The sequence below is a fragment of the Vespa velutina genome, chromosome 1, assembly GCF_912470025.1.
Source record: "Vespa velutina chromosome 1, iVesVel2.1, whole genome shotgun sequence".
NCBI lineage: Eukaryota > Metazoa > Arthropoda > Insecta > Hymenoptera > Vespidae > Vespa > Vespa velutina.
Window position 1 is genome coordinate 19,563,801 of NC_062188.1, and position 18,304 is coordinate 19,582,104.

The 18,304-nt window shown below is 38.9% G+C and overlaps 1 protein-coding gene across 20 annotated transcripts in view; it reads left to right on the forward strand.

The window, feature by feature from the left end:
• LOC124956326 (transcription factor Sox-2-like) overlaps positions 1 to 18,304 on the forward strand; it is a 325,693-nt gene that overhangs the window by 266,792 nt on the left and 40,597 nt on the right. For 17 of the 20 annotated variants that reach the window (XR_007103226.1, XR_007103231.1, XR_007103232.1 and 14 more), the window contains one exon: positions 9,720 to 9,785. Coding sequence is in view for 9 of the 20 variants with exons in the window: in XM_047512031.1 (XP_047367987.1) it covers positions 9,720 to 9,785 (66 nt within the window). In the remaining 11 variants the exon portion in view is untranslated. Of the gene's footprint in view, positions 1 to 9,719; positions 9,786 to 11,244; positions 11,436 to 18,304 lie in introns of all 20 variants that reach the window. The other 3 variants (XM_047512011.1, XM_047512004.1, XM_047512021.1) reach the window with 1 other exon arrangement.

Genomic DNA, 18,304 nt, shown 5'->3' on the forward strand with positions numbered 1-18,304 from the left:
TCTCATTGGAAATTCGTAAACGATGGAAAATGTTATTTTCGAAGATTTTCTTTGAAAGTCTTGGAGTTTCTTTAATAGGGTCCTGCGTTCGGCCACTTCTACCATTTCTGCCGTAATTCCTCCTCTCCACCCCCACCTACTACCCCCCTTCTCCACCTATAGAAGAGTAGAGGGAGAGTGAGAGAGATTATTTCCTATTAATATGCATTACGGTGTAGAGTCGACAAAAGGACCGAGAGAGAGAGAGAGGAGCCCTAGCACTGTGATGTAAATAAACTTAGGCTCCCGGATCTTCCAGCTCGCCTTGGATACACTTCTTTTGTAATTGCGCTTTGGGTTCCTTTGTCTCCGAGTTAATACGTGGCTTGCTACGCCAACTGTCCGGTAAACATTTTTCATTTGCCCTTCCTTTCCAGAGTCCGTCTCTCTATCTCACTAAGTTTCTCGGAATATTCGCACTCTTATTTCCCCGTAATTAACTAACCCCTTTTCCCTTTCTCTACCTTTCCTACTTACATATATCCAAAATTATTACCCCTTATAAACCCGGCAATAGAACTCCTTTATAATATCTGTGTATAGATGATGATAGTTCAAAAAAAGAAAAATCAAAGAAAAAAAAAAAAAAAAAAAAAAAAAAAGAGAAGGGGAAAGAAAAAAATAGGATTTATTTCGTTTATTCGTAAAAACGTAGAAACATATTTCTATATACAATGATGACTGAATTTGGAATAAAAAATTTATTGTTACGACTTGTGATTCTTCTTACACCCTTTGGGATGTAAGTAAGTAAGTAAGTAAGTAAGTAAGTAAGTAATAATAACTACATACATATGTATATAGATGTATATACTTGTGTCATCCCTAGTCGACTTTGATCTTGACGTCTTTATAACGTTGTTCTTTTTGTGAGTCCACGTGACCGCACTTATATACTTAAACTATGCCCGAGCAGGCATTTATAAACAAATTTGAGAATCGTATATCACGGTCATAGTGTACTTACTTACAATCCTTCGTGCGTGTCGTTTCCCCTCGTACATTGACAAAGGCTTTATAAAAAAGGATCCTATCGCGTACGACAATGGAAGGAGAAGTATAGAAGAGGAAAGAAGGTTCTACCGATGAGCATATACCGTCTCGTTCTTCATTCGAATCGATTGGCATTAGAATAAATCCACCTGCTTCTTGCTTTCTCGTACTCGTATAAGTAAGATCTAGAGAGACGGTAAGGGATTGAAAGGGAATAAGTCGAAGGGTCGTAGGAGAAGAAAAAGGAAAAAAGATGGAAAATAAGAAGAAGAAGAAGAAGAAGAAGAAGAAGAAGAAGAAGAAGAAGAAGAAGAAGAAGAAGAAGGAAGATCCCCGAATATTTGCCTGCGTTTTTTCTGTGAAAGCGTACGAGGGTGAAAATAATTTTCTTTCGACTATCGCGAGTGTGCGTATCAAACGGGGTGCGTATCTTTCTTTGGCGTTTGTGATTTAGCAATACGATGGTGGGTAGCAGCTTTGCGGTTTTTAGAGTGTGAAAAGGAAAAAAAAAGAAGAAAATGAGAGAGAGAGAGAGAGAGAGAGAGAGAGAGAGAAAGAAGAAGGGATGTATATAAGAAAGAAAAGAGTAGTCAGTCGAGGCGTAGAGATGTAGGAGGAGGTAAGAGGTGAAAGAGAAAATCGTTCAGGGGAGGATCGAAAAGCAAGAGGATGCTCGAAGATTCTCAAACTATCCCAAGCGATCGACCGACCGACGGCTCGAGGCATTCCTGTCTTGTACATTTTCTATGACGATAGACGACGTGCCTCTCCTCGCACTTGTTCGTCGATCGATTCCTTTCTTTCTCTCTCCCTCTCTCTCTTTCTCTCTCTCTCTCTCTTTCTCCTTTTTCACTTTGCTATTCGGAAGTAGCTCGATTCAGACGTTTCCGTCAAAAGTTAAAGCTTTGTGGAGGAAAAATACGACGATCGAGAAGAAAATGCTCTTTTCAAATTGCGAACGATCGGGGCGCTATATTCATTGAGGAAATCTCTCGAAATCATATCCCATAGTTAGAATAAATAGGTATTAATCGATATACAAATAATAACGGATGATATCATTTGTTTCTTAGTGAAAAATATTTATCCAATGTTTATTATTTTATTCACAGTATTTATTATAACAGATAGAATTCTCAAGTAGCAATTGGCAATTTTTATAAGATTTATTTTTAAAAAGATTTTATCTTATTTAATTTAACTTAAGGGATAGGTTTTATCGATACGATAGATAGAAAATTACCGTTGGGAAAAGAATTCGTTCGTTTTTCTCGTCGACGGCATCGATGACACTCGTTCGCGATCGTTATTCCATGAAGGGCTAACTGAAATCTCAGCATCCGTAGGCCCTTGCTTCTCTCTCTCTCTCTCTCTCTCTCTCCCCAACCTCCTTCTCCTCCTCTCTCTTCCCCTTTCGGTTCCCCCTCTTCACCCTGCTTTTGGTCTGACAGGCCCGATTGCCCTGCAAGGACCCTTCGGTGTGCTCGTTTCCCTCCCCTTTTCATCCCCTGCCGACTAGCTACGGGGACCGTAGACCGTGCAGCTGCGTCTCTTCGGCCAGGTGTGCTCTCTCGCAACGTTGCCGTAAGGGTGACTCTCGGTCTCTTCTCTCTTCCTCTCTTCATCACTCCTCTCCTCTCCTCTCCTGTCCTCTTCTCGTTTACGATTCGCTGAGCAACCCTCGATCCGAACGAAACGACGGTACGACTGTGCGCTAACGCGCTCGAAATACGACCTAAGTACTTACCTACTTATTGCTCAACGCACGCGGTACATACCCGACTCGCGTTTTTATCGGTACTTGCCATTTGCGAAACACTTTATCCTTTTATTTTATTTTATTTTATTTTTTAATTTAATTTAATTTTATTTCATTTTTTTCATTTCATTTTATTTTTCTTTTCTTTCTTTTTTCCTTTTTTTCGTTTCTTTCTTTCCCACCAATTCTCGCGTATAAACTCGATTACAAATGAGTACTTGTCGACACAATAAATATTCATCAGTATATAATAGTGAATAATTCTCTTTCATTTATTATGACACGTTTAACTTATATAGGTTATAAACGATTCACAATGATCTATAATGGAACAATGCATTTTATATGCAAATTTTAAAGGATCGTACACTCTTTAGGGGCAATATCTATTAAAATTTTTCTAATTTTGATTGAAAAACATTGTTACCGTTATTATCGGATCATTTTGAAATCTTGTAATTTGTTACGTTTATCTATCTTCGGTCACTCAGATTTTCTCGATTAATTTCTTCGAAAATCAATTGGATTTATACTTGTAGGTAATTCGTCGTATGAAATACGGAGGGAAATCGATCGAGGGATTTTGTTAAAAAAGCACGCTGCGAAATATCGTTTCATCGTATAGCCCGGGCGTGGAATCGACGGATAGAAAATTGCGGAAACGAGAAACCGGCGATATCGTCGATAAGAACGACGGCCGGGCAACGCTCTCTCATTGCCTCAATTTCCACTTCCACTTCCACTTCCGTTCGCGATCACTTTTTCCCATCGGTCGAACCGACAAAAATGAGGGAAAAAAAAAAAAAAAGAACTTGCCTACCAATACAAACGTAATTTTTATTTTGCGTCGTTATTGGGAGTATTGAAATTATGTATTTTTTTTTCTTTTTTTATTTCTTTTTTTTTTATCAAATTTAAAGCGCGAAAATAAATCGGAAAAATAAATAAATCTTGAAGTAATTCTGAGAAGAACAAATAGTGACAAAAGAGGGAAGAGGAAGGAAGATGATCTATAGATCCAAACCGTCACGATCCGTGGCACTCGAGCGAGCTCTGTATATGTCGCCTGAAAACGGAAGCCGGAGTTCCCTGGTCGCGTTGTATATCGGGAGAGCGAGAAAGAGAGAGAGAGAGAGAGTGTGTGTGTGTGTGTGTGTGTGTGTGTGTGTGTGTGAGAGAGGGAGAGAGAAGGGAGAAGCCTACCGGAACGCCGGAACCGGAAGGGTGCGGAACCTGCACGACCGACATGCCGGACGGTACTGGCTCGCACTGATTACTCCCTGATGAAACGTACCGGCTCGTTGACTTTACCAGGGTCATCAGACGTGCGATCGATAAAACGCGAATGGAAAACACCGATCGGATTCTCCTAAGCGGGACCGATCGTAATTACTTACGTTGCAAAATAGTTCTACGTTCGTTGTTTGTTTTTTTTTCTTTTTCTTTATTTTTTTTTCTTTTTTTTTTTTTTTTGGGACATCACTCGGAGTCGATCTAACCGATGAGCGAATTATTTGATTACTTTTTTCTTCTTGTTTCTTTTTTTTTTCTTTTTTTTTTTTTTTTTTTTTTTTTTTTTTGTGAAGAACAATAATACCGAACAATAATAAGTCGACTTTCAAAGTTAAATTAAAAAAGGATTGTAAAGTATTAGGCATATTTGAATATATATATATATATATGTATGTATATTAAATTAATACAGATAGATTAATTAATGTAAGCGATTAGATGGTCCGACATTTAGAGGATATATATTTATAATTGTATCACGTATACATTTATCGATTCGAATAAGAGATATCGTTACGTTATTGATAAGAGAAAGAAAGAAATTCTTCTTGAATAGAGATGAGTTTGAAAGAGTTTACCTGTATCATCATCGTCGTCATCGTCGTCGTCGTCATCGTCGTCAGTCGGTACGAACGGGTGACTAATGACCTCGAGGTTTAGACAAAACGTCGTATCGGCGGGCACGAGGAAATTGCCCGGCAACCTACCGCATTGCGACCAGGGGCCTCCTACCTCTCCCTCCTAAACAAGAGGTCCCCATTAAGCCAAATGACTCGAGGCAGCGAGCCACTCGTGATTAAAAGGGCGATTTGTTATACGGATACCGGGCTAGGCCGCGGATTGGTGTATGTTATAGGTACGTGGATATACGTCACTACGTTTGTGCCAGTAACCAAGCAAGCAAGCAAGCAAGCAAGCAAGCGAACGAGCCAGTTTCCACACCTTCGATCCGTCAAACGAAACCTTTTCGATCATCTTTTTATTACTCTCTTTCTCTTTCTCTCTCTCTCTCTCTCTCTCTCTTACTTTTCTAACGAGCCCGTATATACGCACACACACACATACATATATATATATATCTTTTGAAGAAATATTTTGGAGTAAATCCTGAGTTTTTCATAAAATTTCAACAAATTCATTTTCATCGATTCATCATCATTCAAATCGTTTATTCTCGAGTTTGTTTCGTAATATCCGGTTTTCATGTCATCGTTCAACAGGAAAACGGACATGGGGAGACCCACGTTACGAAGTTCGTTAATTTATGCAGAACCAAGCGATAGGTAGGTAGATACGTAAGGTTCTTTTTCGTGAACACCCTTTCGTCTGGTTTTTCTTTTTCTTTTATTTTTTCGTTCACCTCACTGACCCCCGCTCTCTCTCTCTCTCTCTCTCTCTCTCTCTTTCTCTCTCCTGCTTTATCGTCCATCCTCCCCCGCGGAAAGAAATCACGACAAATTTCCTGTCCGTCGCATGGGAATTTATCTGGAGAGCAGGTGAAAGCGCCGCCGTCGATATGCGTGCATGAATCTCTTTCCCCCCTTCTCCGCTTCTTCCCACTCTCTCTCTCTCTCTCTCTCTCTCTCTCTCTCTCTCTCTTTCTTTTTTCTTCTTTGTTTTTTTTTCCTTCTTATGGGAAACTTACGAAAGGGACACCTGCCAAAATGAACGATATGTACGTACGTATATACGTGCGCGACGTCATGATTCGCGTCGGTATTTAACAACGTCGAGGTTATGGGAACTAGTTGGTTATGGGTGGGACCACCACACCGCTTAAGTACAGTGATTACAACGTCAGGAACACGATACCACCGCGTTACCCGAAGATTGGTACTTTCCAAGTCCCGTCCTTCCTCCTAAGCGTAAGTTTGTCGTTGAAAAGCAAATCATATTAATCGACTTACTTTACCTTTCTTATAGGTATTATTTTATTTTTAAAAATATATTATATAGATATGTATATATATATATATATATATATTTTTTTTTTCTTCTTTCTTTTACAGAAGAACACGCCGATAGAATTTCGCTTAATTTATTTAAAAAGCAAAGAAGAAGAAAAAAGAGAGAACGAAAAAAAGAGACGTTCTATCTTATCTCGTTGTATTTCATTGATTGTTCATTGATTTCTTTTCAATATTAATTATTTGTATTATTGATTTGACATAAATCTAATGTAATCTAAATGTATTTTCATGAATAAATTTAATAATTACTATATACTGAAGAAATAACGATGATCTTTATTTAAATATTATTGTAGAAGTTGACGTAAACATAGGAAAGTATAATAAAATTTTAATATGACGTACTTTCAATAGGGACCTGAAGGGAAGGGAAAAGTAAAGGGGTGGGGGGCGGCATTCACGAAGTGAAAAAGTAGAAAAAGGGTACGTTGACGTTTTAAAGTTGTCTCGCAAGAATGAATTCTCGCGAGCCTCTCTCGAGCACGTATTTCCGACGGTGCACCCTTATCGCGTCGCATTTTAAATACGATAACGTTATATCTCGTGATTCTTTGGGTGAACGGGGCGCCCAGAAGCACACAAAAGGCGAGGAATTTCCTCTGGAAAAAGACGGCAGTGGCAGCGGCGGCAATGGCAGCGCCGGATTCGACAGAAACGGCGAACATCCAATCTCCGAGTAGCTTTGATCGATGACACGCGGACAAGTGGAAGAGACGAGTCGAGGTTCCTTGGGAGGGGTGCGCGAGGGGGTTGATAGTGTCGGTGGGTGAGATTGCCTTGTCACCTTGACAAATGGTTGGAGAACGAAAGGTACCAGCCGAACGTTGAAACGCCCTTCGTAAAGGTCCTGCCAATCCCTTAAATTTTCTTCCTTCTATTTCCCTCGTTCTCTCTCTCCCTCTCTTTCTTTCTTTCTCTCTCTCTCTCTCTCTCTCTCTCTCTCTCTCTCTCTTTTTCTTTACTCGACACCTCACCTGTTCGTCTCCCACGAGTCTTTGAAAGACACCGGCCTTGCCACCCTCGGTGTCTATTAGTCATTAACTATCGACAGCCCTGGCAAATAGCCTGCATGGCTAAATCAGCCCCTTCGAAAAAGTTCCAACTCAAAGAAGATTTCAAAATCAATTACTTACATATTGGTATCGTTGTTCGTTGATTCACATCGGCCCTACTACAATTATGAGAATATGTTTGAAAACGAAAGAATATTTTAAACTATAAAAATTTGTTCTAACATACGTATATATATATATATATATTTTTTTTTTTTTCTGATAAAAGCAAGTTTTATTAATATATACGGACAAATCATCTGGGAATTATTTCTAGGCGGCAACGGCAGCAACATTAAAACGGCGATAGAAAAGCTAGTAGCTATCGTTATTACCTAACTCCACTCTCCACGTTTCATTACTTCGGGTGTTTACCGGAGCGAGTTACGCTCCATTTACGGCAAGAATGTGCGATCGTCATTCGACACTGTCCGTCATTTTATCTCACGACAGCGGTACGCCCGTCACTTTGCGTTCTCCACTTTCCCAGATAGCATAATACCAACTTTGACGGTAACTCGCCGACCGATTATGACGATTTTTAATTATATCCGCGATAATTCTGATTTACTCGTTAGAAAGTTAAATGTTCAAGACGGACGTTCTCTGATTTATTATCGTTTTATTTTCAAATTAATTAGAGGAACGTTATAAAACAAGGATGTTTCCTTTGAGAGGAAATGTTATTTATCGTACTCGAAAGATGTTATCAATGATAAGAATGTTAATCAACTGAGACTCCCATCGTATTGTAATAAGAGTTGGAAAACATGTCTGTTGAGTTTCGTCTTACGTTACGTTAAGAATTTCGTTGAATTATAAACGATGAATTCTCGAATCAGCGTTTTGATTTTTTTCATTCCTTAACGAAAGACAATATCCCGTGTTGGTATTACAATCGATTCGCGATAAAGAACGACACGTAAGTAAGTACGTTTCGAGATGAAAATGAAAGAAGTCCGTCGGTCGAAAATCACATTCCGGCGATTCGCATTCCCACACGCCGTGGGGACGATGTGCGTGACAACGTGCGTGATTTCCACCCTCTACGTGCTTGCATACCCCCAATGGACAGATGGGGTTCTCACGAGACCCTTTTCACGTTACCACCATATACACCTTGTGATTATCTACTTTCGACTTCGTTGGGGACGTTCCAAAATGAATGGCTTATGCTTGACTTTGGGAATAAAAACGAAGAGGGTTTCATTAAAATTTAATTTTATTATTGCACCGTCGATAAATCTCGATGAAAGAGTATGAATCAATATCTTTTCTTGTTTTCATTTTTTTTCTTTCTTTTTTTTTTTTTTTTATATGTATATATATATAACGAAACGTCGAGAAAGACGCGCAAAGAATCTAAAAAAAAAAAAAGAAAATAAAAAAGAAAAAAAAAAAGAGAAAAAGAAAAAACGAAAGATAGAAATAAAAACTTATCATCGAGGCGTAACACTTTCCCTCCTCCTCCTTCTCCCCCGCCCCCTCCCCTCCTTGATAAAATATAATTAGAAAGACAGTTTCGATCGTCTACGCGTTTCAACCCTTGCGATTTAACGAGTATGACTGATTTAAAGAACGAACGAAATAATATATCTTCCCTTTTTATTTGACACGAAAAGAAACGAAGGAAATATAAACGAAGAGGGGTGAGACTATTGGAAAGCACCTTTCGATCGCACAAATATATATGAGCGAATATTTGTACATATCTCTGTGTGTAATATATATATATATATATGTGTGTGTGTGTGTATATATATGTACGTATGTACGTACGTATCTATCTAGGAGAATGTAAAAACGTCGGGCCACGACATTGACGGCGTCGTTGCGATCGGCTTGACAACGGACTCGAACTCGTAGTGGTCTCTAGAACGAGAGAGAGAGAGAGAGAGAGAGAGAGAGAGAGAGAGAGAAAAAAGGAAGAAGAAAGTCGAATAAAACGTATTCCCCTGCTTCGTCGACGAGATAATGTATCGGTATGTCGTACCGTGAAAGCTCGACGTATCCCGCCTGTGGTGTTTTATTATTACGCTTTGCGCGATACGCAAGAAGAGAAACAAATAAACGTATCGACACGTTGGTAGTATGTCGAGAACACGAGCATAAGTAACACGTATCCTATGTTATATACGTACGTAAACATAAAGACATATACACAGAATGTTTATATTTATAGATAGGTCTTCTCTAACGAGTATATAGAATAGTCTATGAGTAGTTTCGCACCTTGTATCATCTCCTCCTCCGTTTGTTGTCCCTCCGACTCCCTTGTCAATTTCTGTTTATAATATTCCTGTCGAAGCAAGACAACTTTTACGATATTCTTTTTTATTCTCTCGTCTATTATCGATACGCTTACGAGAGGTTGAAAATCTTCAATTTGATAGTTTTGTTATTTATTCGTTGTTTATAATATTATCATTGATATTTACTTAAATCAAAACGTCGATAGATAAATCATATATATTTTCTTATTTGTTTTATATCCGTTATCAATAAAATTTTATTCACGAGAAAACAAAGAAATATATAATTCGATACGATTTTGAAATGAAACAATGTGATCGTTCGATTAATTCTCACTGTCATTTTATTTTTTCTTTTCAGGTCTGAAAGTGATCGAAAAATGTTGAATCCAGAAACCGGTTGTTATTCGGAATCCGTACGAGCATGGTGAGTAACGTAGGAATTAACAAAGTTAAATGATTAACTAGAGTAAAGACAATGATCATCGTTTTTATATTAATTTAATGGAGTCAGGGAGGAAAAAAGAAAAGGAAATAAAAAAAGGAAAAGAGGAAAACGAAAAATTTAATATTTAATAAATCGATTCGTGGAGAATGGTTTCGTATAAGTGATAAAGATTTTATCCTAATCGTAGTTCGAATATATATTTTAGATCGCGTGTCGGTTAATACTTGACGCGTATCCTCATTAACGCGTAATCTTAATTAGGTACAAAACGGCAGAGCATGCATGCTACGAACGACAAGGAGTAGTTACGTGTACGATCTCTTCGTAGTAGCTTGTACTTACTTACGTAGAACTATATACATGTACACATACATGCATATATATATATATATATATATATATATATATGTAACATGGTTCTCTAATTCCGTACGACGTACGGTTCCGTTGCGTGTTAGCAGGAACAGCAGCATGGTAAAGTAAGGTATACTAACTCGACTACCTTTACGCGCGGTTTCACGCTCGTGTCTTACACGCTTCGTTGCGCACCGATCTATCCTCCTCCCTCTCTCCTTTCGTGTTATAATCGAAATGATTTTCGATCGACTGATTGGACTTACTTAGACATTAATTCAATCTTTTTAATACATACGTACGTCTCATCCGGATCAATTATATTTCACGCTTTTAATTAGTCTCTTTTACGTCACGTAAAGACATGACGTATATGCATGTACACTCGATATAATTAGAATCGAGAATGGTATTTCTATTGTTAGGAGAAATGGTCTTACTAACGTGGAAACGTTTTATCATATCAAATAATTCATAATAAATAAAGTTCTGTATGACGTTTGATAAGATCATATAAAAAGAATTTGTTCGATTGTAAATTTTATGATTGTAATGTTTACCCTTGTTTCACTCGTTAAAGGGTTGTTTTCTTATTTGTCATAGCATACTGTCGTCATGCTTGCAGCACGTTGTTCTCTCTCTCTCTCTCTCTTTCTCTTTAACTCCTTCTTTTTTTTTCTCTCTTTCTGTCTCGTATCCAGCATTCGTCCTCTCCCAACCTCTTCTTCCTTTACTTTTCTCCTTTTTGTTGATCTCACCACCCGTAACGGCATCCTCTCTCACCTTCTCGTAATTTACGATCGTTTCTTGACCGTAACTCTTTTTTGCATAATTCTCAGCAGTGTGTCCCGAGTCGGCCGCTGCCGCCGTCCGGGTGAGTAGAGTACCCTATACCAAGCGCGAGTATTTTTATCGTCTATACGACATCCGTGAAATTCGTAAAATACGAACGGTCATCTTCGCAGATCGATCGCGTAATTGGTTCTAGTAATTTACTACGCGAGAGTAGTACATTGGAAAGGTGAAAGAGACGAAATCATCCTTTCGCAGATTGTTTCTAATTTTCCTTTCTCGTATCCCCGAGCTTTTGCGGAAGAAACGATGCGGAGGAGAGGAGAAGAGAGGAGAGGAGAGGACGACCACAACTACAACAACGACAACGACAACGACAACGACAACGACAACGACAACGACGACGACAACGACGACGACAACGACGACGACGACGACGACGACGACGACGACGACGAATGATGAGGAGAGTAGGAGAAAGAAGTGGGTGAGGGTAAGGGGGGAAAGGGCGGAGTAGTCACGCGCTTAGACGCACGATTATTTATTTTTAACGCGTCGAGCTTGTGCCCGCGCGCGCAGAAGCGATTTATCTGCAATTGCGATTCCTTTTCTTAGGACATTAGGGAGGCGATCGCGAGACAGGAGACGCGGAGGGAGCGGAGACGTAATGCGATTAAGGTCGTTATCAGATGTCGCTTCCACTTCTCGCGTGATGACGTCGACATTCGCGCTCGTTTGTCATCGCGTGACGTCGTCACGGGGGTTGCATGATTTACTTCCGCCTTTCCCCTTTTCGCACCCTCCCCTTCGTCATTTCGTCCATTTCTTTTTCCGCTTTTCGCCCTCCTCCCTCTCTCCCTCCCTCCCTCCTTTCTCCTTCTCCTACCTCTTTTACTTCTCTTCGTAGTTTTCTTTTCTACTCGTCGTAGTAAATTCATCTCAAAGAGGAAAATGTCAAGTTGAACATGTTCTCTCTCTCTCTCTCTCTCTCGAAGAAGAAGAAGAAGAAGAAGAAGAAGTAACGATAAGTGATGTTATTTCGATATAAACGCATCTTACTCATCCTCGACAATTGATATCATTTATTGTTTTTACTTTTGATATGTTACATTCTAATTAATGTTGGCCAAGTATATTGATATTGATTATGCACGTGGAGATGATTTCTTGTTATCCCTTCGAAACGAATAATACGAAGACGTAAATTAATCAGAGCTTTACGTAGATGTGTGTGTCCGTGTCCGTGTGTGTGTGTGTGTGTATGTATTTATGTGTGACAAGCAGTGGTTAACATCCGAAATTCCTTTTATTCGCCCTTCCGACACTTTTTTCGATTCGAACGACGACGCGTTAAAGAGCCAGTCGTACACGTAAGGGAGAGGCACATTGGATCATCTCGTTGTCCTTGTTCTTTTAGCAAAGGGAGATATGGAGAGAACGAGAGAGAGAGAGAGAGAGAGATAGAAAGAGAAATGCGTTTCATCGTGGTCAGAATTCGTCGTTAAGAGGGTGTGGCTCAGAGATATAGCGATGATTAGAAGCTACACCCCCGAGTTCGTACGAGTACGAGGGTGGATCCGGAAAATTCATGGAGTTACTTAGGATCTCCGTGGCTCAATCGTTTATCTTGCGACGATGGGCGCCGAGAAAAAGGGGAACAGAAAGAGAGAGAGAGAGAGAGAGAGAGAGAGAGAGAAGGAAGTCGTTACGTCGTCGAGAGGCCACACCGGGGTCGAGACGATAATCCTAATTAATAATTAATTACCACGGAAGACACTCCCGTACTTTTGTACCCACCCCCTCTCTCTCTCTCTTTCTCTTTCTGCCCCCTCTCGAACCGGAGAATAACGCTCGATTGAATTCTTCCTGTTATGGGTAGTAAGATATCGTAACATGTTTTATTAAATCAAATAGGATTAAAGTAATATCATCGAGTATAACTCTTAAATTTTTGTTATTAACAAATGGACAAATAAATTCTCTATATGTTTCTTTCGTTAAAATTTGAATAATACGATAAAAAGAAAGGTCCATCATTACTGGTCAATTTATTTTCTTTCTTTCTTTCTTCTTCTTCTTCTTTTTTTTTTTTTTATTTATTTATTTCTTTTATATATATATATGTATGTATGTATGTATGTATATATATTGAAAATAACATCGTTAACACGTCGTTATCTATCGTTCAACTTCTAACCAGCAAAGTTACGCGTTCGCGCTTGACAAGACGCGCTTGACGTTTATAAAATATTAGCTATTCTTGCTTGGACAGAGTCCGTTCGGTTTGTTTTTGTTACTTTCGACATTGGCGCGATAACACGTTCATTTTCCTTTATTCGACCCTTCGACGTTTCCTTCTCATCGAACTGACGTCGAACCTGAACGGTATAGTTTCGATCTACGCCAATGTTCGCCAAATAAAATGCTTTTTACGATCATCTCTCTTTCTCTCTCTCTCTCTCTCTCTCTCTCTCTCTCTCTCTCTCTCTCTGTCTTTTTCTTTTTCAGTATAAGCGTTCACCGGCAGTAAATTTCATCGAACGTGAACGTAGTAAAAGCGCGCGCTGTGATGGTGGTCGAGATTCGAGATCGAAATAAATAACCATCTGGAGTTTTCCGTCGTCGTCGTCGTCGTCGTCGTCGTCGTCGTCGTCGTCGATGAGAGAGAACTAGAGAGCTCATGTATCTTTTGCGTTTGCAAAGGAAAACGAAGGAAAAAGAGAAAGAAAAAGAAGAAAAAAAAAGGGAAGAAAAAAGATAATAAAACATGACAAAAGTGAACGCGAGAGAGAAACGAGCGAGAGAAATCGCTCGAGTTTTACGAGATTCCGAAGGGAAAGAGAGCGAGAGAGGAGGACTAAGAGGAAGATACGGAGTCAACGGCATTGGTTGAGAAAAAGAGATAGATAGACACACACACACATACACACAGAGAGAAAGAGAGAGAGAGAGAGAGAGATATTCTCTTCGCTTCAGGAGCTCGACCACTCGAGATTTTTCTTCGTACGATTCTCTGAAAGTTGTACGCGTGCGTTGCTACATGGCGGAGGCTCGAACCCCCAGGAGCACCCCAGTTTGTCAAGTCGACCCTTCGGTGTCGCTTACAAGACGGCAAATTTGTCTCAGATAAGCAAAACAAACACATCGCGGTTGGATGAGCCGCCTCCATTCGTCGTTCTTTTTTCCTTTCTGTCTCTTTCTTTCTTCTTTTCTTTTCTTTTCTTTTTTTTTTCTTTCTTTCTTTCTTTATCCTCCTTTTTTCTTTCGTTCCATCTTCTTCTACTTGCTTCTTACCGTTCCGCTTCAATCCATTCCTCGCTATATCCCTTTATACACATACCTTTTTTCTCCCTCACTTTCGTTTACTTATTTCGTTAATATTAAACAATCATCGTCACATTGATCGCGTTGCATTTTTATTCGTTACCTTTTTTCGTTTTTTTTTCTGCTTTTTTTTTTTTTTTTTTTCTTTTCTTTTTTTTTAATTCGATATTTTAATAACAAACTATATTCATTACTATATATTATAATTTTAATGATAAATCATTTAATGGGAGATAATTTTTAGGTGTGAAAAATTCGACCGTTTATGTATTAGATATAATATGATGTACGAGACCCCGAGTTTGGACCTTTCTGAATTATGGATCGATTCGGCGAATTCTCTGTTTCAACCATTTTCTCGCATTTCGGTCGCTCGGGGGATTTGCATACATTAGATTTTATCCTTCTGAGAACGTCCGTCTTTCAGATGCGCGCGTATTTATGAGTATCCCCTTATAATGGTCCCGAATTCCAAATGGAATCCCGGTGGCAACTTCATTATAGTCGGTCGGACCGATTTAAAGGAGACTTATCGTCGAAAGACACTGGCTATTCCTTTCGAACATCTTTTAGCTTCGTTTATGTTAAATTAGATGATCTCGATAAATACTATAATCATTCATCGTTATGTATGTAAATCGTCGATTACATTCTCAAATTATTGAGTAAGAGGGATATTTTTTTCTTATTTTTTTTTTTTTTTTTTTTTTTTTTCTTTCATAAATTTGTCAATTGACAGGAATCGTCGTCACGTTTCATTCCTATACGATACTTTATTAAAATCACATTTATTTAGATATTCCTTTTAACGTTAGTCCCGTAATTCGTCACAGAAGATAAAGAAATAAAGACTAACTTCCGTATATAGGAGTCCTTGCTATTCTATACATCTATCCTATGGTGGTTCCGTGAAATTACTTTTTAACGGCAGACGACGAGAGTTTAATGCACTTTTTAAAGAGCCCAAACTTACGATCCACGACGAATTAGATCAGGCAATCGAGAAAGGATTACGAATCATCAACGCGATAACGTAAGGAATAAAAAGGGAGAGAGGAAACGAACACACGCAAACTAAACATGGTTATACATATACATATACATATATATATATATATATATATATATATATATATATATATATATATATATATATGCGTACCTTTTCTCTAGTAGAAGCTTTTACGTTTACATGTATATGCACGTATGTACGTACACATTGTATATGCACGAGCAAATTCGCTTCGGTAAAGGTAAGTAGGGTTGTATTCGCTCATCGCACCCTGAAAATCGTAAGTGCAGCTGCGCGAAAAGAGAAATCTCAGAGACTCCAGCTGCACTTTTCGATTCTACGAGGGTGACTAGTCATCGAGAGCGAGCGAGAGAGAGAGAGCGAGAGAGAGAGAGTGAGAAAGAGAGAGAGAGAGAGACGAAGAGACAGAGAGAGAGAGAGAGAGAGAAGGGGAAAAGAATCAACGAAAATCATTTTGCACGCGTCAAACGAACGTCGATCGAGAGAGTTCACTCGATTCGATTCGGCTTGCTTTCGAGTCGCGAGACTAATCGAAGGCCAAAACGATTCGCAGGGACTATCCTCTCTATTCGTTAAAGATGGAAGACACGTAAAGACTTTCTTTCATCGTACCGATTAATAAACTTGATATTAATCTTACTATATATATTTATTAATTTTTCTTTTTCAATTTCTTTTTTTCTCCTTTTTCCTTTTTTTTTCTTTTTTTTTTTTTTTTTTACGAATAAAACAATAGGATTGTTATATACATGTAGGTTTAGTAGTCGATTAATTATTAAATTGGAGAATACGATATGTTTTAATAATGTATTTGACTTTTGAATTGTTATCTAAATATTCAGAAATTACATTTACTATGCATATTATATATATGTGTATACGTACGCACGCCTACTACGCTATTATTTTTCTATTAATGAATTCTAATGATAATCTCTCTCTTTCTCTCTCTCGTTTTTGTGAAAGAATATTAGAGAGAGAGAGAAAGAGAGTCGACACACGCGTCATTCTGAGTACAAAGAGGTAGTGGGGGTATTTTTAAAAGAAACCGTTCCTGTGCTCTCTCTCTCTCTCTCTCTCTCTCTCTCATTGTCGATGTATATATGTATGTTATGTGGATACTACATATATAGAGGATCAACGAAAGCAGAATAGACGGGAGTATGCACGTGGTGCGTATACGTCGAGGAACCAGCCCTCCGGGGGTTTGTCGAGGGGTAAACATCGTGTAACCACCACCAGGGAAACACGGAGGGGTTGAGTTGCGATTGTGCTCGGCCGAGGTTCTCGCATACGAATCCATAAATATTTTATTGGCTCGTCATTCGATTTTATTGCGGCAGGTAATCGAATGACACGCCGGATTACGCCCACGGTATTTCTATTTATTATGAAAGAAATGCTCGATTTATAACGCATATCTCGCGACACCGAGAGAGCGCGTGAACGATTGAAAATTGGAAGTAATTATCGTAATTAACGGATAGAATATTCTTCTTGATTTTATTTTGTGATATTTATCTTTGATTTTCTTTTTTTTCTTTTTTTTCTTTTTTTTTCTTTCTTTTTTTTTTTTTTTCTTTTTTTGTAAACGCATATAAAAATAGTAAAGAGTTTCAGTGTAAAAATGAAGGACGACATGTTCATTTTGCGACGATATCGTAATGACGAAGAGGAAAAAAAAGCAAAGCAAAGCACAGTAAAAGAAAAGAAAACAAAAAATCAAATTTTATTTTTCACGTATATCATTGAGGAAGAAGAAGAAGAAGAAGAAGAAGGAAGACGTGTTATAGAAATAAGACAATTAATAAAACGAGGGAAAAAGTAATAGAGAGAATTTAGAATATGATAGAAAATCGAGATACCTTCGAAACGTCTCGGCTACCACCACCAAATGGTCTTTCTTTCCTTTGCTCATCTCGCTTAATTAAACCGAGGCACTTAGTAGCAGTGAATGGTTCTTGATTGGCGAAGAGGTACCTACCTAGGTAGAGAAGAGGACGAGCTCTCTCTCTCTCTCTCTCTCTCTCTTTTTCTCGTAAGTTGGCGGAGCAGGATATGTGTACGGCGACTCGCTCGAGCCAAGTCGATGGCAGGACGAGTCGGCCACTCAGTCAACATCAGGCGAATGCTGAGTTATGTCGAGGGTCCGGCTTCTTTTAAACTCGCCAATAAATCGGCCGTTCTTCCTCCGCGATGCGGCATCTCTCTCTCTCTTTCTCTCTCACTCGCTCGTTCTCTCTTCGTGTAGTTCTTTCTTATTTTTTTCTTTTTTCTTTCTTGTCTTGCCGTTTGCTTCGTCTTTTTCTTCTTCTTCTTCTTCTTCTTCTTCTCCTTCTCCTTCCCTCATCCACATCCCCTCTCGCTTCCCAATTTTTATATTTTTTTGGCATGAAGCTATCCCATCGACCACACCACCCTGAAGCGCTCGGATTCTTTTTTACTCTTCTCTTTTTTCTCCTCCTCCTTCTCCTCTTCTTCCTCTTCTTCTTCTTCTTCTTCTTCTTCTTCTTCTTCTTCATCGTCTTCAGGTAGCGCGAAATTCATTGCATCCTCCTACCTGCGAATGCGCTCGACCGAGGTGCGAAAATATCGACTCGTTTGGCCGATGACTCGACGGCTTCTCCTTCTTCTTCTTCTTCTTCTTCTTCCTCCTCCTCTCTCTCTCTTTTCATCCTTCCGTTACTTTTATTTCTCTCTCTCTCTCTCTCTCTCTCTATCTCTCTATCTCTCTCTTTCTATCTCTCTCACTCGTAATATTTCTTCTCGAGATCGATCGTACTAACGGTAGATGTTAAGCGGTGAAAAAAAGAAAAGAAAGAGAGAAAAAAAGAAAAAGAAAAAAAAAGAAAGAAAGAAAAGGGAAAAAGATAAAAGAAAAAAATATGAAAAAAAATAAAAAAAGAAAAAGATGGAGAACGGGAGCCCTGACTAGGTAATTATTCAGCTTCGTTTCGAGCGTTCCCAATCGTTATTCCATAACGATTCGAAGACA